Source organism: Pseudophryne corroboree, chromosome 2 (genome assembly GCF_028390025.1).
Source record: "Pseudophryne corroboree isolate aPseCor3 chromosome 2, aPseCor3.hap2, whole genome shotgun sequence".
NCBI lineage: Eukaryota > Metazoa > Chordata > Amphibia > Anura > Myobatrachidae > Pseudophryne > Pseudophryne corroboree.
Window position 1 is genome coordinate 324,992,860 of NC_086445.1, and position 25,460 is coordinate 325,018,319.

At 45.2% G+C, this 25,460-nt stretch overlaps 1 protein-coding gene across 3 annotated transcripts in view; it reads left to right on the plus strand.

The window, feature by feature from the left end:
* Window positions 1-25,460, plus strand: part of NDFIP2 (Nedd4 family interacting protein 2) — a 216,316-nt gene that overhangs the window by 158,212 nt on the left and 32,644 nt on the right. For all 3 annotated transcript variants that reach the window (XM_063952999.1, XM_063952998.1, XM_063953000.1), the window contains one exon: window positions 10,128-10,194. In XM_063952999.1, coding sequence (XP_063809069.1) covers window positions 10,128-10,194 — 67 coding nt within the window. The remainder of the gene's footprint in view (window positions 1-10,127; window positions 10,195-25,460) is intronic.

Below are 25,460 nucleotides of genomic sequence, written 5' to 3' on the forward strand. Positions count from 1 at the left end.
TTCAGGAGATGACATTTTGTTCTGCTCTATTTAATAGGAGTCATGCCTTCTTTAGAATGTTATCGTTGATTAGAAGCCTTCAATTCCATTTTGGAATGTTTCTCTGTAAAAATTGCCACTTCTCTCTGCAGAATTATGACCGTAAAGCTGGATACACACTGGCAGATATATTGGCCGTTTGAACAAAACTGCCTATATATCGGGAGCCTGTCGGCGGGTGTGTACACTATATACTTGCTGCACTGACTGCCGGTGGTAGATAGTACAACTGGGTGGGCACTTTTAAATGACTTCCCAGTTGCGATGTCAGACACGACTTATCAGGCGGATTATTGTTAAGTGTGTGTGCGCTTTCCAGTCGTTAAATAGCTGACCATTCGGCCAAGTTTGTAACCAGCTTAAGTTAGTTCTTGGCTGCTGGGATCACTGTTAAGTGCTCAGGAAACGTGCACATTGGATACAAAAGTTGATGAGGTGTTGATGGACAGCTGCAGATTGTTGCTTCTGCAGAATACATTAGACACTAGCTAATGTCATCGTCCTCCTCCTGTAGCAACTAGTCATGTCAACGGACAGTCCCACAGAGTAGAAGCGTAGGTAAATGGCGTTTGATGACTAGTAAACACTGGAAATAAGAATTATAATAGAGTGAGGATATTGAGAAAATGCTGGAGATTAATGAATCACTGTGAAATGAGAAAACTGTAATGGAGATAACTACAATAATTAAATTAATACGGATTGGTTGACAGTAAACCAGAAGTTAGTGTTTATATTGCACTTAGGGCTGATCCAGAGATGGACTGCGTCTTTATGATAATGCTGCATATAATTTTCAAACAACTGTGGCTCCCACTGGTAATACTGTGCGTATTTAGATGCACCATCGAAACTTGCACCAGCCCTCTGGCAGGTGCAGTTTCTCTGTCTGAGAATGGCCTCCCTGGGGAGCAGCTGTGTTCCTTTACATACAGCTGCTTTCAGGGACACCCCCATGCCACATAAGTCTGCTTTGCCACCACCGTTACTTCCCAATAATTCCCACTAAAATTCCCAGTCCCTGCATTAGATACTGTGTGCAGATAATGGTGATGGGGGGGGAAGTGTTCCATCAGTAGCAATAAGTAATAGTTATTTCTCTGACGTCCTAGTGGATGCTGGGAACTCCGTAAGGACCATGGGGAATAGCGGCTCCGCAGGAGACTGGGCACAAAAGTAAAGCTTTAGGACTACCTGGTGTGCACTGGCTCCTCCCCCTATGACCCTCCTCCAAGCCTCAGTTAGATTTTTGTGCCCGACCGAGAAGGGTGCACACTAGGGGCTCTCCTGAGCTCTTAGTGAAAGTTTAGTTTTAGGTTTTTTATTTTCAGTGAGACCTGCTGGCAACAGGCTCACTGCATCGAGGGACTAAGGGGAGAAGAAGCGAACTCACCTGCGTGCAGAGTGGATTGGGCTTCTTAGGCTACTGGACACCATTAGCTCCAGAGGGACCGAACACAGGCCCAGCCTCGGAGTCCGGTCCCAGAGCCGCGCCGCCGGCCCCCTTACAGAGCCAGAAGCAAGAAGAGGTCCGGAAAATCGGCGGCAGAAGACATCCTGTCTTCACCAAGGTAGCGCACAGCACTGCAGCTGTGCGCCATTGCTCCTCAGCACACTTCACACTCCGGTCACTGAGGGTGCAGGGCGCTAGGGGGGGGCGCCCTGAGCAGCAATAGAAACACCTTGGCTGGCGAAAATACATCACATATAGCCCCCAGGGCTTTATGGATGAATTTTAACTCCTGCCAGATTCCACATAAAAGCGGGAGAAAAGGCCGCCGAGAAGGGGGCGGAGCCTATCTCCTCAGCACACAGGCGCCATTTTCCCTCACAGCTCCGCTGAAAGGACGTCTCCCTGACTCTCCCCTGCAGTCCTGCACTACAGAAACAGGGTAAAAAAGAGAGGGGGGCACTAATTGGCGTAATAATTACAAATAGCAGCTATAAGGGGGAAAAACACTTATTTAAGGTTATCCCTGTATATATATATAGCGCTCTGGTGTGTGCTGGCATACTCTCCCTCTGTCTCCCCAAAGGGCTAGTGGGGTCCTGTCCTCTGTCAGAGCATTCCCTGTGTGTGTGCTGTGTGTCGGTACGTTGTGTCGACATGTATGAGGAGGAAAATGATGTGGAGGCGGGGCAATTGCCTATAATAGAGATGTCACCCCCTAGGGAGTCGACACCTGAGTGGATGATCTTATGGAAGGAATTACGTGACAGTGTCAGCTCTTTGCAAAAAACAGTTGACGACATAAGACAGCCGGCTACTCAGCTTGTGCCTGTCCAGGCGTCTCAAAAGCCATCAGGGGCTCTAAAACGCCCGTTACCTCAGATGGTAGATACAGACGTCGACACGGATACTGACTCCAGTGTCGACGGGGAAGAGACAAACGTGACTTCCAGTAGGGCCACACGTTACATGATTGAGGCAATGAAAAATGTTTTACATATTTCTGATAATACTAATACCACTAAAAAGGGTATTATGTTCGGTGAGAAAAAACTACCTGTAGTTTTTCCTGAATCTGAGGAATTAAATGAGGTGTGTGATGAAGCGTGGGTTTCCCCCGATAAAAAACTGATAATTCCTAAAAAATTATTGGCATTATATCCTTTCCCGCCAGAGATTAGGGCGCGTTGGGAAACACCCCCTAGGGTGGATAAAGCACTCACTCGCTTATCAAAACAGGTGGCTCTACCCTCTCCTGAGACGGCCGCCCTTAAGGATCCTGCTGATAGAAAGCAGGAAGGTATCCTAAAATGTATTTACACACATACTGGTGTTATACTGCGACCGGCAATCGCCTCAGCCTGGATGTGCAGTGCTGGTTTGGCTTGGTCGGATTCCCTGACTGAAAATATTGATACCCTAGACAGGGACAGTATATTACTGACTATAGAGCATTTAAAAGATGCATTTCTATATATGCGTGATGCACAGCGGGATATTTGCCGACTGGCATCAAGAGTAAGTGCGCTGTCCATTTCTGCCAGAAGAGGGTTATGGACGCGACAGTGGTCAGGTGATGCGGATTCCAAACAGCATATGGAAGTATTGCCTTATAAAGGGGAGGAGTTATTTGGGGTAGGTCTGTCAGATCTGGTGGCCACGGCAACAGCTGGGAAATCCACATTTTTACCCCAGGTCGCCTCTCAACATAAGAAGACGCCGTATTATCAGGCGCAGTCCTTTCGTCCCCATAAGGGCAAGCGAGCGAAAGGCTCCTCATTTCTGCCCCGGGGCAGAGGAAGGGGAAAAAGGCTGCAACAGACAGCCAATCCCCAAGAACAGAAGCCCTCTCCCGCTTCTGCCAAGTCCTCAGCATGACGCTGGGGCTTTACAAGCGGACTTAGGCACGGTGGGGGCACGTCTCAAGAATTTCAGCGCGCAGTGGGCTCACTCGCAGGTAGACCCCTGGGTCCTTCAGGTGGTATCTCAGGGGTACAAATTGGAATTCGAGATACCTCCCCCTCGCCGGTTCCTAAAGTCTGCTTTACCGACGTCTCCCTCCGACAAGGAGGCGGTATTGGAGGTCATTCACAAGCTGTATTCTCAGCAGGTGATAATCAAGGTACCCCTCCTGCAACAGGGTAAGGGGTATTATTCAACGCTGTTTGTGGTACCGAAGCCGGACGGCTCGGTGAGACCTATTTTAAATCTGAAATCTTTGAACACTTACATACAAAGGTTCAAGCTCAAGATGGAGTCACTCAGAGCAGTGATCGCGAACCTGGAAGAAGGGGACTATATGGTGTCTCTGGACATCAAGGATACTTACCTCCATGTCCCAATTTACCCTTCTCACCAAGGGTACCTCAGGTTTGTGGTACAGAACTGTCACTATCAGTTTCAAACGCTGCCGTTTGGATTGTCCACGGCACCCCGGGTCTTTACCAAGGTAATGGCCGAAATGATGATACTTCTTCGAAGAGAAGGCGTCTTAATTATCCCTTACTTGGACGATCTCCTGATAAGGGCAAGATCCAAGGAACGGTTAGTAGTCTGAGTAGCACTATCTCAAGTAGTATTACGACAGCACGGGTGGATTCTAAATATCCCAAAATCACAGCTGATTCCGACGACACGTCTGCTGTTCCTAGGGATGATTCTGGACACAGTCCAGAAAAAGGTGTTTCTTCCGGAAGAAAAAGCCAGGGAGTTATCCGAGTTAGTCAGAAACCTCCTGAAACCAGACCGGGTCTTAGTGCATCAATGCAAAAGGGTCCTGGGAAAAATGGTGGCTTCCTACGAAGCGATTCCATTCGGCAGATTCCACGCAAGAACATTTCAGTGGGATCTGCTGGACAAATGGTCCGGATCGCATCTTCACATGCATCAGCGGATAACCCTGTCCCCAAGGACAAGAGTGTCTCTCCTGTGGTGGTTGCAGAGTGCTCATCTTCTAGAGGGCCGCAGATTCGGCATTCAGGACTGGATCCTGGTGACCACAGATGCCAGCCTGAGAGGCTGGGGAGCAGTCACACAGGGAAGAAATTTCCAGGGCTTGTGGTCAAGCCTGGAAACGTCACTTCACATAAATATCCTGGAACTAAGGGCCATTTACAATGCTCTAAGCCAAGCAAGACCTCTGCTTCAGGGTCAGCCGGTGTTGATCCAGTCGGACAACATCACGGCGGTCGCCCACGTAAACAGACAGGGCGGCACGAGAAGCAGGAGGGCAATGGCAGAAGCTGCAAGGATTCTTCGCTGGGCGGAAAATCATGTGATAGCACTGTCAGCAGTGTTCATTCCGGGAGTGGACAACTGGGAAGCAGACTTCCTCAGCAGACACGACCTCCACTCGGGAGAGTGGGGACTTCATCCAGAAGTCTTCCACATGATTGTAAACCGTTGGGAAAAACCAAAGGTGGACATGATGGCGTCCCGTCTCAACAAAAAACTAGACAGGTATTGCGCCAGGTCAAGAGACCCTCAGGCAATAGCGGTGGACGCTCTGGTAACACCGTGGTGTACCAGTCAGTGTATGTGTTCCCTCCTCTGCCTCTCATACCCAAGGTACTGAGAATTATAAGACGGAGAGGAGTAAGAACTATACTCGTGGCTCCGGATTGGCCAAGAAGGACTTGGTACCCGGAACTTCAAGAGATGCTCACAGAGGACCCGTGGCCTCTACCTCTAAGAAGGGACCTGCTCCAGCAGGGACCCTGTCGGTTCCAGGACTTACCGCGGCTGCGTTTGACGGCATGGCGGTTGAACGCCGGATCCTGAAGGAAAAGGGCATTCCGGATGAAGTTATCCCTACCCTGATCAAGGCCAGGAAGGAAGTAACCGCACAACATTATCATCGTATTTGGCGTAAATATGTTGCGTGGTGCGAGGCCAGTAAGGCCCCTACAGAGGAATTTCAACTGGGTCGTTTCCTGCATTTCCTGCAAACAGGACTGTCTATGGGCCTAAAATTAGGGTCCATTAAGGTTCAAGTTTCGGCCCTGTCGATTTTCTTCCAAAAAGAGCTGGCTTCAGTTCCTGAAGTTCAGACGTTTGTCAAAGGGGTACTGCATATACAGCCTCCTTTTGTGCCTCCGGTGGCACCTTGGGATCTCAATGTGGTTTTGGGGTTCCTAAAGTCACATTGGATCGAACCCCTTATCACTGTGGACTTAAAATATCTCACATGGAAAGTGGTAATGCTGTTGGCCCTGGCTTCAGCCAGGCGCGTGTCAGAATTGGCGGCTTTGTCCTATAAAAGCCCTTACCTAATATTTCATACGGATAGGGCAGAATTGAGGACTCGTCCTCAATTTCTCCCTAAGGTGGTTTCAGCGTTTCACCTGAACCAGCCTATTGTGGTACCTGCGGCTAATGGGGACTTGGAGGACTCCAAGTTGCTGGACGTAGTCAGGGCCCTGAAAATATATGTTTCCAGGATGGCTGGAGTCAGAAAATCTGACTCGCTGTTTATCCTGTATGCACCCAACAAGCTGGGTGCTCCTGCTTCTAAGCAGACTGTTGCTCGTTGGATTTGTAGTACAATTCAGCTTGCACATTCTGTGGCAGGCCTGCCACAGCCAAAATCTGTAAAAGCCCATTCCACAAGGAAGGTGGGCTCATCTTGGGCGGCTGCCCGAGGGGTCTCGGCTTTACAACTTTGCCGAGCAGCTACTTGGTCAGGGGCAAACACGTTTGCTAAATTCTACAAATTTGATACCCTGGCTGAGGAGGACCTGGAGTTCTCTCATTCGGTGCTGCAGAGTCATCCGCACTCTCCCGCCCGTTTGGGAGCTTTGGTATAATCCCCATGGTCCTTACGGAGTTCCCAGCATCCACTAGGACGTCAGAGAAAATAAGAATTTACTTACCGATAATTCTATTTCTCGTAGTCCGTAGTGGATGCTGGGCGCCCATCCCAAGTGCGGATTGTCTGCAATACTTGTATATAGTTATTGTTACAAAAATCGGGTTATTGTTGTTGTGAGCCATCTTTTCAGAGGCTCCTCTGTTATCATGCTGTTAACTGGGTTCAGATCACAGGTTGTACGGTGTGATTGGTGTGGCTGGTAGGAGTCTTACCCGGGATTCAAGATCCTTCCTTATTGTGTACGCTCGTCCGGGCACAATATCCTAACTGAGGCTTGGAGGAGGGTCATAGGGGGAGGAGCCAGTGCACACCAGGTAGTCCTAAAGCTTTACTTTTGTGCCCAGTCTCCTGCGGAGCCGCTATTCCCCATGGTCCTTACGGAGTTCCCAGCATCCACTACGGACTACGAGAAATAGAATTATCGGTAAGTAAATTCTTATTTTTTCTTAGCTGATGTGGTAAATATTCTTGATCTAATATTTTGCTGGTTAAGTCACACCAAATTGTAAAAATGTGCACAAAGTAAATAACCGGCATGGTTTCAGCAATCATTGCATAATATGTCCATATGTGTGTGTCTTTATGGATATAGGGACTCATGCAGTATTTGAAGTAAACCAAGCTAGTTTGTGCAAGTTTGCCAAGTTTTGACAATACAGTGTGGGCTGCTTATGGGCAAATTTGCAGCACGTGGAGAGACTTGTACTTCTTTTCCACTGCCGCAATAACCCAGTTTATTGTCAGTTCTACCCCAAGTCGTGGTTTGGTGGAAAAGGTCCTTGGGGAAAAAAAAACCTTGGTTGAGCAATCCGTGAAGACCCCCCCCCCCCCCCCCCCCCGGATAACTAGACCGGAAGGGCCAGAGTAGTCTGCGGTGTAAACTTTGTGACCCGAGTCATCTGAGCCAGGTCATGTCAAAAGTATAGAGAGAGCCGGATCACCAGTGTTTGGAGATTATTCAGCATGGATCGCTATTCAGAGAAATTGGAGTTGTCTGCGAGTAGAAAGGCGCTGCCCCGACAGGAAGGAAAAACACCCTGTGCAAAATTGTGAATGCATCGCAGATCGCTATTCACTCGCAGATGCATACGCAATTCCCGGAACAGACTGCTGTCTGAGCAAATGTGAATAGGTCTGAGGCTGCCACTAATCTGCGACTGAGACGACCTGGAAATGGTCGCGTGTGCAATGCGAACACCAGGGGTGTAGCCAGAACTTTGTGGGCCCCATAGCAACATTTTGAAGGGGCCCCCGTCCCAATGCTTCTAGAGAGACACTTCTCTGCAGATGTTGTTAATTTTATGCCCTATAATAGTGCCCTACAGATTGAGCTGCGCTCATTTGAGGCGGCTCCATCGTAATCGAGCACTTCCAGCATTGCTAGGCGATCCTTCCGCCTAGTCACGCCAGGAGTGCATAGAGACGCTACCATTCAGAGCGTCTCTGTCCAGGCGTGCAGACGGAGACCCTCTCAATTCAAGCGGATGGGAGCGCTCTCAGCGATCAGACAGAGCCATGCATCTGTAGTTAATTTTCTAAACCATACAGATGGAGCCACGCTAGTCGTGGCGCCGTCTGTGACTAGGCGCTCCCGCCTGAGCGCGCCTAGACGCTGTGAGCGTCTCCGTCTGGTCGGGCACCCGTGGCGGAGATGCGCCCCTTTCACTTGAATGAAGAGTGTCTCTGTCCGGGCGGGCACACGCACCCAGACAGACGCTTGGAATAGGAAGCATCTCTGTGCACTCCCGGCGTGACTAGGCGGACGGATCGCCTAGTTACGCCGGGAGTGCACGTTTGCGATGGAGCTGATATAGTTAAGAGCGGCTCCATCTGTAGTAGAGCCTTATTTAATGTTATGCCCCATAGTAGTGCCCTAGTTTCTTATATGAATCGTAGTAGTGCTTAAGTTCACCCTATGTCACATTTCAGAGCTGCCAGTACACATTATGCCGCACAGTACCCCCAATTCACATTATAATATATAGTGCTCCCCGTTCATATTGTGCCTCATTACAGTGCCCCGGTTCATATTATATGGCAATAAAATGCCCTCCAGTCAATTTTATACCACACTATAATGAGCAGGTCCAGGGGCATACCTAGATGTATTGTAGACCCCCAAGGAAAAAGTATGAAAGGGACCCCTACGTACCACCCAATGGCGAAAAATGTATGTAACACATGCAATTTTACCAGGGAAGGTGGGCCCCATAGCAGCTGCACTGCCTACACCTATATGGTAGCTACGCCCTTGGCGAACACTATGCATGCGCAGTCATTCAATAATCGCTCGATTTGCAATTTCTGTGAATCGCGATCCGTGCTGAATTAGGCCCTCTCCAAGCACTGGCAGAACAGAGAAACTGCACACAGGTGCAGTTTGAAAGGGCTCTTCCCGCCAATATGCTGCCTGTGAACAGGGTCTGACACGGTTGGACCCATGTTTAAAAACCCGGTTTGGACCCACCATTTTGGTGGAAAAGAGGTATTACGGAGTTGGCAGATGGGTTCTTCATAGCTCAACTGTATTCCCAGTATTTGTACGTTGCATGTGACATCAGGCAGTATGGACTCTGCAATCAAAAGACTTGCAAAGCAGAATTGTTTTCCTGGTGCAGTTTTGCATCCTTTTAGCTGGATTTTCTCTTATCAATATCCATCAATTTATAGAAAGATACAGTAGCCATTGACAACCATAAGCAATATGAGACCTCTCTGCTGCTTTTATAGTTCCCATTACACAAGAAGCAACTAACAGTACATCATCAAGGACATTCTAAAGCTGTCAGTGTAGTTACATTTAGGCTAGAACAGATATCCAGCCACATTAATAAAACTCCTATCAAACTGTATCAACTAAAGCAGATTATACAATCTGCTGTGTTCTGTACTGCGTTTATTTCATTTAAAGCAAATTTGTACAGGCTGAGAACAAAAACCATTCACAAATTGAATGTATGAGCAAGTCTTGCAAGAGGTGCGAGATTGATGAATACTGAAGACTTTTGATGGTTCATTTTATCAATGAAGCATACAGCCTCCTGCCGTAGCAATCAGAGTGTGCCTATTCATATTCCCTTATCACAAGGAGGACACAGCTATCTACTGCGGCCAGTAACCGTGCTGAAACTCCACTTCATGGTTTATTTAGCCATGTTCTGCTCTCTGCTGGGAACCAAATGCAGGTGCATATAGTTAGATAATGAAAGACTATAATAAGTATGTGGATTTTCAGCTTATCTAACAATGGTCAAAAGTTGTTCTTTTAAGGGGCCGGTTAAACATACTATTCTGATATGGGTAAAGTAGTGTAACTTTGTTGTTAATGTTTTCTGGGCCTGTAGTGCGATGTGAAATGACAAGGCAACAAGTGCATAAATACAATATACAATAAATAACAATATTAACAGTTTGCTTCAACTTTAGCAGTGAAGCAATATATAGTATTGTGCGCATGTCCCAAGCCACTTTGATGGAGATATTCCATAGGCTTCTCATCACTGAATATGAAACTTTGAGTGTGAGTTTTTATTAGAACAGATGCCTTTGTAGTACTATGGGACTCTGGATTTAGGATTTGTAAAGCTACAAGCAAATAGATATCATTTCGAGGGGTAATCAGTTGTTTGAAAAGTCGATTGGGTGTCTGTTTTTTCCTATCTGACAGGAAAAAAAACAGACACCCAACTGACTTTTCAAACAATTGAATTCCACCCATCATGTTTCCTGTCTATGTCAATTCATGACTCTGTTCTACTCTCATTTCAGTTCTCTGACTATTTTACTGGCTATTTCAATGGACAATATTGGCTCTGGTGGATATTTCTGGTGCTTGGTAAGTTGGCATTTGGATTCAAATATTTAGTTTTCATATACATTGCATTTAATTAGTTACAGCCATGTTTTAGTGCATGTGTGGGCTACATTATATATAACTTTCATATTGATCGTTTTTAGACCAATTCTGTTATTTATATTGTTTTATAGTTATATGATGCACAAAAGAAAAATTCCATGTAGGTTTATAGGGCCTAATTCAGACCTGATCGCAGCAGCAACATTTTTCTCTAATGGACATGTGCACTGCAGGGGGGGGGGGGGGGTGCAGAGAGTGTTAGATTTGGGTGGGGTGTGATCAAACTAAAAGCTAAATTGCAGTGTAAATATAAAGCAGCCAGTATTTACTCTGCACAGAAACAAAATAACCCACCCAAATCTAACTCTCTCTGCACATGTTATATCTGCCCCACCTGCTGTGCACATGGTTTTGCACATTAGAGAAAGATTTTGCTGCTGCAATCAGGCCTGAATTAGGCCCATAGTTCGATTACTTTAATAACTAGTGTGCAGTAATTCACCCAATGATGCAGATGTAATAGCGTGTGCGATTTGCAGACACCTATGAATTTTCTGTGAGTGAGCTTCTATATTTAAAGCTATAATTATTTGAAAGGCAAAACTAACCTGGTTTACCTTACAAATTGTTGTCACTATAAATCTAGAGGCTAAATCGAGGAAAAGTTGCAGGCTATTAGATATACTCCGATATGTTTGTGTTGTGAAAACCCCCCGAAGAATATGTTAAAGTAATAACGTAATGGATAATCAAGCAAATCACCTACTTTTGGGTAAATGCAATTCAAATTATCATATCATATGCTACAATGCATAGCAATATTATAGTGGTTGGAAATATCCACAATGGGTTAAGTTGTATGACCAGTAAGTATAGTATTGCACATGCTGTATTAGTCTATGTATGTTTTAAGCTTGCTTAAAAACTGAATGTTTTGTAAGCTGTGTGGGTAAAGGAAGGCAAGCTGTGGTTCTCAGCTGTAATTGAAATACAAGACCAGCAAACATGCTGGGTATTTATTGTGGTCAAAATTAACGCGGGCTTTTAGCTTCCAGGTCAAGTGTTCAAAGCTATTCAATTATATCCCACAGGAATCCGTGAATCCCTTGGGAAGGCATAGATTCCAGTTTGTGTCCGGTGCTGTGTAATTAACGTGCGCAGTGAAAGCGCAGCTTGCCCTGAGGTTGCACTTGACGCAGATTTATGTTCCTATCCTTGAGATGTGAAGTGCACCATCAGGGCTTTCTGCGAGCAGTAATTGAATAAGGCGCTTAATCCAGGAGCTAAAAGCCTGCGTTATGTGCCACGGCTTATTTAAATGCCCCCTTATAGTTTAACAGCTGGTGGAGAGTTATTGTTTACCTACATTTGGTTTATTCATATTTATGAATTTAGTAATTTGTGAAAGAAATAATAATTTTGTTCATTAACTGTTAATGTATACAATTTAATAGAACCTGTGATCCCTGAATAGTGTGCTACCAGTGAAATACACTATGGGGTATATTCAATTGCGGTCGAATTGCCGAAAATGTCGAAAAACCGGTCATTTTCGACACAAAAAAACTGTCAAATTTGATTCGACAATTCAATACAGTACTTTTCGACAAAAAACCTGCCGTTTAATTTTCGACTTTTTGCAATTCGACATTTTTTCAATTCGACATGTCTGCAATGTTATAAATGCGGCTTTTCGACAAAAGTATATTCAATTGAAGAATGTCGATTCGACAACAGTGCTTTTCGACAGTCATTTCGTCAATTTCATTCCGCCTCATTTTTCTGTCGTGATCTAATAATTTTTTTTAAAAACATGTATTTTTTGACTCAAAGAGCCCGAGGCTGGTTATGCTTAGGAGGGGGGACCCCACGCATTTTTTTTCACGATTTATTGAACACTTTTGTGCCGTCCATGAAGTCGAATCCAGGCCGCCCACTATTCGTCAATTGGTCCGTTTTTCGACAGCGGGACTGTCGAATCCGTTATTTATTGAATATGTCGAATTCGGGCCCGGCGGGAGGGTTTCGCCTGTCGAATTGTGTCGAATCCAAAAACGGTCGAATTCCAGCCGGAATTCGACCGCAATTGAATATACCCCTATATGTATAGTCAACAGATAATTCACCTTTTCACATTTCCGAAATGCTGTGATTCTCATCTCTTACTATTACACAAATCCAAATACTGTTGGAAAAACTCTGTGCCATCCATATGGTTCCTAAAAGTCACACTAGTTGGTGGAAGTCTGTTTTCCTTTGTTTCTATCCACTTAGGCAGGGCTGGACATGATTTATTTACCCTAACTGTTCTGTTATGAGGGGAGCTGGGAGTGAAGTCCCTGAGTGTTAAGGCCCATACACATTAGACGATGTCACTCTGTGAGCGACATCGTCTAACGTTTCCCCCTCCCGGGCCGGCCGGTCGGCGGCCGCCTGTACGCACTGAGCGATATGACCGCTCATATCGCTCAGTGACGTCACGCCCCCGCCAGCCCTGCATGAAGGTCGTGTACGACAGTCCACATCCTTCATGCATGCCCTACTGACAGCGACGTTTGTTGCCGACCCGCGGCGCCGCGCATCGGTCGTCGCTGGCGGCATACACACTTGACGATAAAATGAGCGACGTCGCTCAAGGAGGGGGAAAATGAGCGACATCGCTCATTTTATCGTTAAGTGTGTATGGACCTTTACGCTGGGAGTGCAGGGGGCACTGTGACTGTTGTTCTAGGGGGTGTGGATCATAGGGTCGACCACACTTTGGTTGACCGTCATTAGGTCGACCACTATTAGTCGACAGTGACTAGGTCGACACCTGAAATAGGTCAACAGTCATTAGGTCGACTTGAACAAGGTCGACATGGAAAAAGGTCGACATGGGTTTTTTTAAACCATTTTGGTGTCGTTTTCTTTAAGTTACCGGGAACCCGAATTAGTGCACCGTGTCTCCTCGCATGGCTCGCTACGCACACCATGCTTCGGGCATTACTATTCCAAATCATAGCCCACGTGGATCGTAAAGTATGAAAAAGTTCAAAAAAGTATTTAAAAATATGAAAAACTCATGACGACCAATAGTGGTCGACCTAATGACTGTCGACCTAAGTGTGGTCGACCTAACGACCGTATACCATTGTAGGTGTAGAGTGAAGATCCTCACTGTTAAAGTGTAAGTGGTATTGAATCCAGATTGTTATACTAGCAGTGGAGGGGTTCTCTGACTATTATACTGCGAATAGACGGAATCTTTGACTGTTCTCTTTTGAGTGGAGCAAAGACACTGGCTTTTAATCCTGTGATCTTAATTGAACCATGATTGTTATACTAGGGCTGGAGGGGGAGCACCTTGACTCTTCTGCTAGTGGAGGGGGGAGGGGGCACCTTGACTGTTCTGGGAGTGGAGGGGACACCCTAACTGTTATACTGTGAGTAGAGGGAGGACCCTGACTTTTATGCTATGAGCAGAGGAGAACCCTGCTATATTCTGATAGACACATTCAACCCTGGCTGTTAGCCCTAATCTCTGCTGTTAGTATGTTCTGCCCATGACCGTTTTTTGTTAGAATTTCCTGGTCCCAAACTTTCTCTTACATCCTAGAGGATGCTGGGGACTCCGTAAGGACCATGGGGATAGGCGGGCTCCGCAGGAGACATGGGCACTAAGAAAGAACTTTAGGTATGGGTGTGCACTGGCTCCTCCCTCTATGCCCCTCCTCCAGATCTCAGTTTATTACTGTGCCCAGAGGAGACTGGGTGCATTACAGGGAGCTCTCCCGAGTTTTCCTGAAAAGAAAGTATTTTGTTAGGTTTTTTATTTTCAGGGAGCCTGCTGGCAACAGACTCCCTGCGTCGAGGGACTGAGGGGAGAGAAACAGACCTACTTTAATGTCAGGCTCTGTTTCTTAGGCTACTGGACACCATTAGCTCCAGAGGGATCGGAACGCAGGTCTCACCCCGCCGTTCGTCCCAGAGCCGCGCCGCCGCCGTCCTCGCAGAGCTGGAAGATAGGAGCCGGGCGAGTATGTGAAGAAAGAAGACTTCAGAGGCGGCAGAAGACTTCAGTTCTTCAGTGAGGTAACGCACAGCGGTAACGCTGTGCGCCATTGCTCCCACACAGCACACACACGGCAGTCACTGTAAGGGTGCAGGGCGCAGGGGGGGCGCCCTGCGCAGCAATAAGGACCTCCATTCTGGCTAATAAAGGTATTATACAGGCTGGGCACTGTATAGATGAGACACCCGCCAGTTTTGAAAATTTTCAGCGGGACCGAAGCCCGCCGCTGAGGGGGCAGAGCTTGTTCCTCAGCACTCGCCAGCGCCATTTTCTCCACAGCACACCGCTGAGAGGAAGCTCCCCGGACTCTCCCCTGCTTACCACGGTGAAAGAGGGTTTTAAAGAAGGGGGGGGGCACATGATTTGGCGCAAATACATTATAACAGCGCTATCTGGGTAAACATATTGTGTTTTTTTCCTGGGTCATTGGCGCTGGGTGTGTGCTGGCATACTCTCTCTCTGTCTCTCCAAAGGGCCTTGTGGGGGAACTGTCTTCAGATAAGAGGATTCCCTGAGTGTGTGGTGTGTCGGTACGCGTGTGTCGGCATGTCTGAGGTAGAAGGCTTTCCTAGCGAGGAGGTGGAGCAAATGAATGTGGTGTCTCCGTCGGCAACACCGACACCTGACTGGGTGGATATGTGGAATGTTTTAAGTGCTAATGTGAATTTATTGCACAAAAGGTTGGACAAAGCTGAGTCCAGGGATTATGCAGACAGTCAAGCCCTGCCTGCCCCTATGTCGCAGGGACCCTCGGGGTCTCAAAAGCGCCCACTATCCCAAATAGTGGACACTAATACCGACACGGATTCTGACTCCAGTGTCGACTACGATGATGCAAAGTTACAACCAAAATTGGTTTAAAGTATTCAATATATGATTATTGCAATAAAGGATGTTTTGCATATCAAAGAGGAACCCCCTGTCCCTGACACGAGGGTACACATGTATAAGGAAAAGAAACCTGAGGTAACCTTTCCCCCTTCTCATGAGCTGAACGAGTTATTTGAAAAAGCTTGGGAATCTCCAGACAAGAAACTGCAGATTCCCAAAAGGATTCTTATGGCATATCCTTTCCCGACTAAGGACAGGATACGGTGGGAATCCTCCCCAAGGGTAGACAAAGCGTTGACACGCTTATTCAAAAAGGTAGCACTGCCATCCCAAGATACGGCTACCCTCAGGGATCCTGCTGATCGCAAGCAGGAGGCTACCTTAAAGTCCATTTACACACATTCTGGTACATTACTCAGACCGGCGATAGCGTCGGCTTGGGTTTGTAGCGCTGTAGCAGCGTGGACAGATACCTTATCGGCGGAATTTGATACCCTGGATAAGGATACCATTTTACTGACCCTGGGTCATATTAAAGATGCTGTCTTATATATGAGGGATGCTCAAAGAGACATTGGCTTACTGGGTTCTAGAGTCAACGCTATGTCGATTTCTGCTAGACGAGTCCTATGGACCCGGCAATGGACAGGTGATGCCGACACAGAGGCATATGGAGGTTTTACCTTACAGGGGTGAGGAATTGTTTGGGGAAGGTCTCTCGGACCTGGTCTCCACAGCTACGGCAGGTAAATCAAATTTTTTGCCTTATATTCCATCACAGCCTAAGAAAGCGCCACATTATCAAATGCAGTCCTTTCGGTCAAATAAAAACAAGAGAGTACGAGGATTGTCCTTTCTTGCCAGAGCTAAGGGCAGAGGGAAAAAGCTGCCAACCACAGCTAGTTCCCAGGAGCAGAAGTCCTCCCCGGCCTCTGCAAAATCCACCACATGATGCTGGGGCTCCGCTGAGGGAGTCTGCCCCAGTGGGGGCACGTCTTCGACTTTTCAGCCACATCTGGGTTCACTCACAGGTGGATCCCTGGGCAATAGAAATTGTTTCCCAGGGTTACAAACTGGAATTCGAAGAGGTGCCTCCTCGACGGTTTTTCAAATCGACCCTACCTGCGTCTCCCCCAGAGAGGGAGATAGTTTTAAATGCAATTCACAAATTGTGTCTTCAACAGGTGGTGGTCAAAGTTCCCCTGCTTCAACAAGGGAGGGGGTATTACTCAACCCTATTTGTAGTCCCGAAACCGGACGGTTCGGTCAGATCCATTTTAAATTTAAAATCCTTGAACCTATTGACTTGAAAAGGTTCAAGTTCAAGATGGAATCGCTCAGAGCGGTCATCGCCAGCCTAGAAGGGGGGGATTTTATGGTATCCCTGGACATAAAGGATGCATACCTTCATGTTCCCATATATCCACCTCATCAGGCGCACCTGAGATTTGCGGTACAGGATTGTCATTACCAATTTCAGACGTTGCCGTTTGGGCTTTCCACGGCCCCGAGGATTTTCACCAAGGTAATGGCGGAAATGATGGTGCTCCTGCGCAAGCAGGGTGTCACAATTATCCCGTACTTGGACGATCTCCTCATAAAAGCGAGATCACGAGAGCAGTTGCTGAACAGCGTGTCACTTTCACTGAAGGTGTTACAGCAAAACGGCTGGATTCTCAATATCGTTGGTTCCTACGACTCGTTTGACCTTCTTAGGCATGATTCTGGATACAGACCAGAAAAGGGTTTATCTTCCGATAGAAAAGGCCCAGGAACTCATGACTCTGGTCAGGGACCTATTGAAGCCAAAACAGGTGTCAGTGCATCACTGCACTCGAGTCCTGGGAAGGATGGTGGCATCTTACAAGGCCATTCCCTTTGGCAGGTTCCATGCGAGGAACTTCCAATGGGACCTACTGGACAAGTGGTCCGTGTCACATCTACAGATTCATCAGTTGATCACCCTGTCCCCCAGAGCCAGGGTGTCTCTCCTGTGGTGGCTACAGAGTGCTCACCTTCTAGAGGGTCGCAGGTTCGCCATTCAGGACTGGATTCTGGTAACCACGAACGCGAGCCTCCGAGGTTGGGGAGCAGTCACACAGGGAAGAAACTTCCAAGGTCTTTGGTCAAGTCAAGAGACTTGTCTTCACATCAAAGTCCTGGAGCTGAGGGCCATATACAACGCCCTTCGTCAAGCGGAGACTTTGCTTCGCGACCTACCGGTTCTGATCCAGTCAGACATCACCGCAGAGGCTCATGTAAACCGCCAAGGCGGCACAAGGAACAGAGTGGCAATGGCGGAAGCACCAGGGATTCTTCGCTGGGCGGAAAATCATGTAGGCGCACTGTCAGCAGTGTTCATTCCGGGAGTGGACAACTGGGAAGCAGACTTCCTCAGCAGACACAATCTACATCCAGGAGAGTGGGGACTTCATCAGGAAGTCTTCGCACAGATTGCAAGTCAGTGGGGACTGCCCCAGATAGACATGATGGCGTCCCGCCTCAACAAAAAACTACAGAGGTATTGCGCCAGGTCAAGAGACCCTCAGGCGGTGGCAGTGGACGACCTCGTGACACCGTGGGTGTTCCAGTCGGTCTATGTGTTTCCTCCTCTTCCTCTCATCCACAAGGTGTTGAGAATAATAAGAAAAAGAGGAGTACAAACAATTCTCATTGTTCCAGATTGGCCACGAAGGGCCTGGTATCTGGATCTGCAGGAAATGCTCACAGAGGATCCGTGGCCTCTTCCTCTAAGACAGGACCTGTTACAACAGGGGCCCTGTCTGTTCCAAGACTTACCGCGGCTGCGTTTGACGGCATGGCGGTTGAACGCCGGATCCTAGCGGAAAAGGGCATTCCGGATGAGGTCATTCCTACTCTGATAAAGGCTAGGAAGGACGTGACAGCTAAACATTATCACCGTATATGGCGGAAGTATGTTTCTTGGCATGAGGCCAGGAATGCTCCTATGGAAGAATTCCATCTGGGCCGGAAGGAGAGGTTAGCCCTCAAAAAATTAACAGCAGATACTGATTTGGTTTTTAGACAAGACGATAAAGGTGGGGGTCTAGTAATACAAAGTAGAAAGGATTACCTTCTTGAAGCTAATAGACCGTTGAATAATATATCCTTTTATAAGAAATTATCATCTGACCCCACTTCTGGATATCAGAAAGAGTTAAAAACCCTTCTAGACACAGCTCTTGTCGATGGCATTATATCCAAAGATACATGGCACTTTTTATTTTCTTGGCACCCGGTTATCCCCATATATTATCATTTACCCAAGATTCATAAACACATCACAATCCCACCCGGTCGGCCTATAATTTCTGGTGTAGGTTCTCTCACCACTAATTTATCTTCTTTTGTTGATGCACATCTTCAAGGTTACGTAACGTCTCTTCAATCTTATCTAAGAGATTCTTCCGACTTTTTGAATAAAATAAATCAAATTGTCTGGAAAGATACTTATAAAATTACAACATGCGATGTGGAAGCACTTTATACCAATATCCCACATGAGAAGGGGATATTGGCAGTGCAACACTATCTACAAAAAGATCCGAATGTTTCTGAGTCGTTATGTAATTTTCTACTATCATCTATACAATTCATATTATCACATAATTATTTTTTGTTTGAATCGCAATTTTTTCAGCAGTCACTGGGGACAGCCATGGGGACCAAGTTCGCTCCGAGCTTTGCCAACCTCTACATGGGGCGTTTTGAGGATGGCAGACACGGGGCGAGCTTGGTCTTCTTTGGGCGCTATATAGATGATTTATTTATTATTTGGGATGGGGATTATACCACAGTCACGGATTTGGTTCAGAATCTTAACAATAATGAATTTAATTTAAAATTCACACACAATGTGAGTGACATCACTCTTAGATTTTTGGACATTACGGTGAAGGTGATTGATAATCAGCTTCACACTGTCACATTTATTAAGGATGTGGATTGTAATAAGTATCTTCATTTTGATAGTTGCCATCACAGGAGCTGGAAGGCTAACATGCCTAAGGGCCAATTTATCCGAGTTCGCAGGAATTGTTCCAATAATACGGATTATGCTGTCCAAGCAGAGGCCATGTTTACATCTTTTTTGAAACAAGGGTACCCAAAAGAACTGCTAGAAAGAACATTTACAGAAGTCAGTTTAATGAATAGAAAAGGGCTACTTGTGTCTAAGAAAGATAAGTCCTCCAATTCTACAACACATAGGAAAACCAATGCAAAACATCCCCTGACTTTTGTGACAAAATATAATTCATCAGCTATGGAGATTAAACGTATTATTAATAGGAATTATAGTCTTTTGAAGCTTGATAAATATTTGAAGAATGATATACAGGAATCTCGGAAAGTTGTTTTTAGGAAAGCAGATAGTCTAAAACTTAAATTAGCACCGAGTATGCTTAGACCAGATTCCACTAAAGAGTCGATCCCGGGGAATTGGTTGGGGTCAAACCTGAAACCAAAAGGGTTTTTCAGATGCGGCAAGCCCAGGTGCCACACGTGTGATCATGCAGCACATCGATGTAATACCATCACATCATTCAGCAATAATGAATCATATAAGTTAGAATCTTTTCTCAACTGTCAATCTTGTTATGTCATTTATGTCATTACGTGTGGGTGCTGGGTTCAATATGTGGGCCGTACCACAAGAACACTCAATGTTCGGTTTCTAGAACATAGGAGGCTTCTTATTAAAGAAAATAGAACACATAGTTTACCTTGCCATTTTGGATTGTGTCCTAAGGGGATTCTCAAGGACATCAAAGTACAAGCTATTGAACAGATCCCCCCATCAGTTAGAAGGGGGGACAGATATAAGAAGTTGTGCCGCAAGGAGGCCTTTTGGATCTATAAACTTGGAACCATGGTTCCTGTGGGCCTTAACGATACTATCGAGCTCAACAATATTTAACTGTGTAAATATAGGTTATGGGTAGGCATCCCTGGTGCACTGCTCTTCTCCTTCCCCTTCCACCATTTCCAGTAAAAACCCCCCATTTCTCCCCCATGGTAGGCTTCCCAATATAGTTTCAGTTCCATTTCACCTTTCATTTACAGGCTATAATGCTTATTTATTAAGTTTAGAATATTGAGGAGGTTCTGAATAGTGCTGGCGAAGTCCCAGTCACCACCTAGACCCCTTAAAATTCATTACACTGGGTTAGGTAGATTCGCAGTAATTTAATTAGTAGTTCTAATTGGGTACAGTTTTTTACACTCTTCTTTAGTAAAAATAAAAAACTTATGATACTGTACATTTATGTCTACATGTAAGCGTGATATAATCTCTATATCTAATTAGATATCTATATCTAAGGGTTCTTGAAAAATCACCGCAATAATGTTCTTCCACTCTGCTGTTTTTTCTGAAGATTTAAAGAATCATTAGAGTAGCCTTATTGGCCTTTGAGATTTCGTTTAAGTTTCAGAATTTTATATTACCAGGAATATTTTTTATTATAATGATTATTGACACTACCATTTCAATAAAGCAAACATAAGGTAATCACTTTGCTATGAGACATCTATAGGTATTATTTGTGTATTTATATGTTAATTAAACTATAAGAATTTTTTAGCTAAAATATTCTCTTGCCTCATTGTCTAGTTTTATTTACTCTAAATATTGTTTAATGATTTTTATGGCGAGGTATAAAACCTTTTATTATTTATGTTTTGTTAGATTGCCTTGTTATGTGAATAAGAGCCTGTGAGTTTTCATTATACCAGTCCTTAATTGCTTAATTGTTTATAGACAGCTGTATTGATAATTAGTGAGGTTAGGAGTATAAAAATGCCCAAGGATCTGGAGGCGGTACTTCTGATGAAACAGCCCCAGGATTGAGGCTGAAAAACGCGTCAAGCATTCCTCCCAGTATCCCGTCTGGTATCCTGCTTCTTGCTATCACCAGAGACTACAAGCACGTCCCCGAACGGCTCCCGCTATAGGCACGTCTTTGGCGGCTCCCGCTACATCACTGCAAGTGAGCAGTTCATGGTTTGGATCCTTACGTCTCTGAGTGTTCAGTCCACCATCACACTCTGCTCTCTTCTACTCCCTCGGTGCCGCAGCTAAGCGGCGTGGGCAGCCGGCGCCCACCACTTGAAAGGAATTACCGATTAATTGCATTCAGCAGAGGCTGGGGTAAGCACAACACGAGACTGTCAAAATAGCGGTTTAAGCTTAAATGTCATTGTGCTGTGCATTGAATTGTGCTAATTAAAGCCACCCGTTAAAAGCCTTTTCTAAATATGGAATAAGTATTGGGAGCAGATATTCATAAAGTGGACAAAACAAACGTGAACTGTTCATATATTCACACTACGGATGGACTTCCAAACCTATAAAATCATCTTATGAGCCTATACGTCCAATTAGCCCACATGTGGAGCTTTCAGCAAGGAGCTTTTTATAATTACAAGTGCTGTATTACCATCTGAAGCACAGGTGGTTATATTGTTTTAGGGAAGTTTTTTAATATGTCCACTATTTGCTGCTACTGTTAATTTAAGTCATTGATGCTTGCTATATTATATATGCTGTGTCATCAAGTTACAGGATACCAGGTTTTATTCACTAACTCGTGATTATTATATATATATTTTTAATAAATTGTATAATACTTTCAACGACAGCGCTTCTCTGTGTTTTTCACAATTGTTCATGATTTTTTGAGGTTCAGCACCTCAAATTGTGAAGCTGCAGTCAGTGTAAAGTATATTTGTCTCATAGCCAATTTTACTAGCGCTCACTTGTTTTATTTTTTCTCATCCCCAAGGTGTTGAGAATAATAAGAAAAAGAGGAGTACAGACAATTCTGATTGTTCCAGATTGGCCACGAAGGGCCTGGTATCCGGATCTGCAGGAAATGCTCACAGAAGATCCGTGGCCTCTTCCTCTAAGACAGGACCTGTTACAACAGGGGCCCTGTCTGTTCCAAGACTTACCGCGGCTGCGTTTGACGGCATGGCGGTTGAACGCCGGATCCTATCGGAAAAGGGCATTCCGGATGAGGTCATTCCTACTCTGATAAAGGCTAGGAAGGACGTGACAGCTAAACATTATCACCGTATATGGCGGAAGTATGTTTCTTGGTATGAGGCCAGGAATGCTCCTACGGAAGAATTCCATCTGGGCCGTTTCCTTCACGTCCTACAGACTGGAGTGCATTTGGGCCTAAAATTAGGCTCCATTAAGGTTCAGATTTCGGCCCTATCCATTTTCTTTCAGAAGGAATTAGCTTCTCTCCCAGAAGTACAGACTTTTGTGAAGGGAGTGCTGCATATCCAGCCTCCTTTTGTACCTCCAGTGGCACCTTGGAACCTTTACGTGGTGTTGAGTTACCTTAAGTCGCACTGGTTTGAACCACTTATTACGGTGGAATTAAAATACCTCACTTGGAAAGTGGTCATGTTGTTAGCCTTGGCTTCGGCTAGGCGAGTGTCGGAATTGGCGGCTTTGTCTCATAAAAGCCCCTATCTAGTTTTCCATATGGTTAGAGTGGAATTGCGGACCCGTCCTCGATTCTTGCCTAAGGTGGTTTCATCTTTTCATATGAACCAACCTATTGTGGTGCCTGTGGCTACGCGAGACTTGGAGGATTCCGAGTCCCTTGATGCGGTCAGGGCATTGAAAATTTACGTGGCCAGAACGGCTAGGGTCAGGAAAACAGAAGCACTGTTTGTCCTGTATGCAGCCAACAAGGTTGGCGCTCCTGCTTCCAAGCAGACTATTGCTCGCTGGATCTGTAACACGATTCAGCAGGCTCATTCTACGGCTGGATTGCCGTTACCAAAATCGATAAAGGCCCATTCCACCAGGAAGGTGGGCTCTTCTTGGGCGGCTGCCCGAGGGGTCTCGGCATTACAGCTGTGCCGAGCTGCTACTTGGTCGGGTTCAAACACCTTTGCAAAGTTTTACAAGTTTGATACCCTGGCTGAGGAGGACCTCATGTTTGCTCAATCGGTGCTGCAGAGTCATCCGCACTCTCCTGCCCGTTTGGGAGCTTTGGTATAATCCCCATGGTCCTTACAGAGTCCCCAGCATCCTCTAGGACGTTAGAGAAAATAAGATTTTAAACCTACCGGTAAATCTTTTTCTCCTAGTCTGTAGAGGATGCTGGGCGCCCGTCCCAAGTGCAGACTACTTCTGCAAGACTTGTATATAGTTTTTGCGTACATAAAAGGGTTATGTTAGTTAAGATCAGTCTCGGACTGATGCTGTGTGGTTTCATACTGTTAACTGGTTCGTATATCCCAAGTTATACGGTGTGGACTGGTATGAATCTTGCCCTTGGATTAACAAAAATCCTTTCCTCGTACTGTCCGTCTCCTCTGGGCACAGTTTCTTTAACTGAGGTCTGGAGGAGGGGCATAGAGGGAGGAGCCAGTGCACACCCATACCTAAAGTTCTTTCTTAGTGCCCATGTCTACTGCGCAGCGCGTCTATCCCCATGGTCCTTACGGAGTCCCCAGCATCCTCTACGGACTAGGAGAAAAAGATTTACCGGTAGGTTTAAAATCTTATTTTTGTCCCTCTGCTTCTAGATTTTGGTGCGTCTTTTCTTGGCCTGAGTAAGACAATAGCAAACAGTGAAATGAATTCCCTTGTGTATAGTTTTGACATAGTGTCGTCAATGTGGGTATTGTAACGTCTGCTCCCAAGCAAAAAGATAGATGCATACATCATATCTTAGAATAGAAAAAAAAAAGGAAAACCTTTACAGCAGTCATAGTTCGATAACAATAAAACACATTTATGAGAACTTTTAAATGTTTTAAGCAAGTAATACAACTTGCTTTTGCCAGGAAAATGTACAGCATGTAGTGAATTTTGAAATTCTGTTAAAATGAATAATGAAATGTTTTTACACATTATGCCAGTTTCCTTCTATACACTTCATATAGTAGAAATTGTGGCTTGGCTCCAGTCTATATACCTTAGATATGTGAATTTGGATGTCCCTGCATTCTGAAAGCAGAAAATATGTCAGTTAGTTGTTTCTAATAATCGGTTATAATTAGAAATAATAGCAGTTATTGAACCATCTGTACATGTCCTCAGGCTTATACATTATATGGTCAACATGCATTAGGTCATCAGGGTCAAATAGGTAGACGGGTAAAAGGTAGACTGTACAAAAGGATGGTAGGGTACAACAGGATCGACACAAACAAGGTTGATGCATGTTTTTACGGGGGGGTTTTGTGGAATTTTGTATGTTTCATCACCTGTGACCCCTGTTAGTGGTAACGTAGACCCTCGAGGGCTCGCTTCGCCTGCCACTCTTCGGGTAAGGTTACTATTCCAAATCATAGTCCACGTGGATGGTAACCCAAGCAAAAGTTTAAATGTGAAACCACCCAGTGTATTTTGGTAACTGGTGGGATGGTAATTTGGTTTCTAAGCGCACCACACACTTGTATTTGCATAAATATTTTGTTTTGTACTTTGGCACTTAAATGTCAGTTGTCACGCAATATTACAAGTCACAGTACTCCGAGGTCCAAACTGAAGACTCGCCGGTAACGTACAATTTTTCTTGATCCAACTTGTTGTGTAAATCTTTATTTTATTTCTTGTTGCTGTGTCACAGAGATAGTTTCTTGGCTGCTACATAGCTTTCAAGACTCATCAAGATTCCTTCTTTATAGCCCTTGTCAAAAGGGTGACAACCACTTTCATTATTCTTTTGGCAGCATCCCTAGTTAAATCTGCACTTGACATGTACTACTACGGTATGTTACTCTCTTACTTACTCTACACTTCTTACTCTACTCATTAGTCAGTTCTGTAGAAACTAGAATATGTTAGTCCCTAAATTTGATTGTTTCCCATCTCCCATGAGAATGTTGCAGTACCCAATGTTTGTATACAATATCTTATACATTTAGGATTGTTGTAGTATGCAGTTGTCCAATACTAGTATTTTGAAAAGTATAAATAGAGCAGTGATTTTACTTTCCATTGCACCCTGCATTTCCTATGGCTCGCGAGTGCAAGTATTTGCATGTGCCCAAGTACATGCACGGTATTCATAGCCAACCGGTCGTACCTGCGAATAGTCACGGATGCAATGAGCATATTTGTAGCTTACTTAAGTCTTTAAGATAAAGTATTTGACAACTAAATTTGTCAAAACAATTTGCACATTTTACCCCAAAATATTTTGTTTAATTCACAGCTTATACGTACAAGTACCACATGTTTCATATGCCCAGTTGTTGAGGCACATATAAAGACTGGCAATGGACAACAAATTTCCCACCACTATATAATGTTTCACATGTGCTAATAATACCTCTGGTTAAGTGAAGCTACAGGAACTTTTAC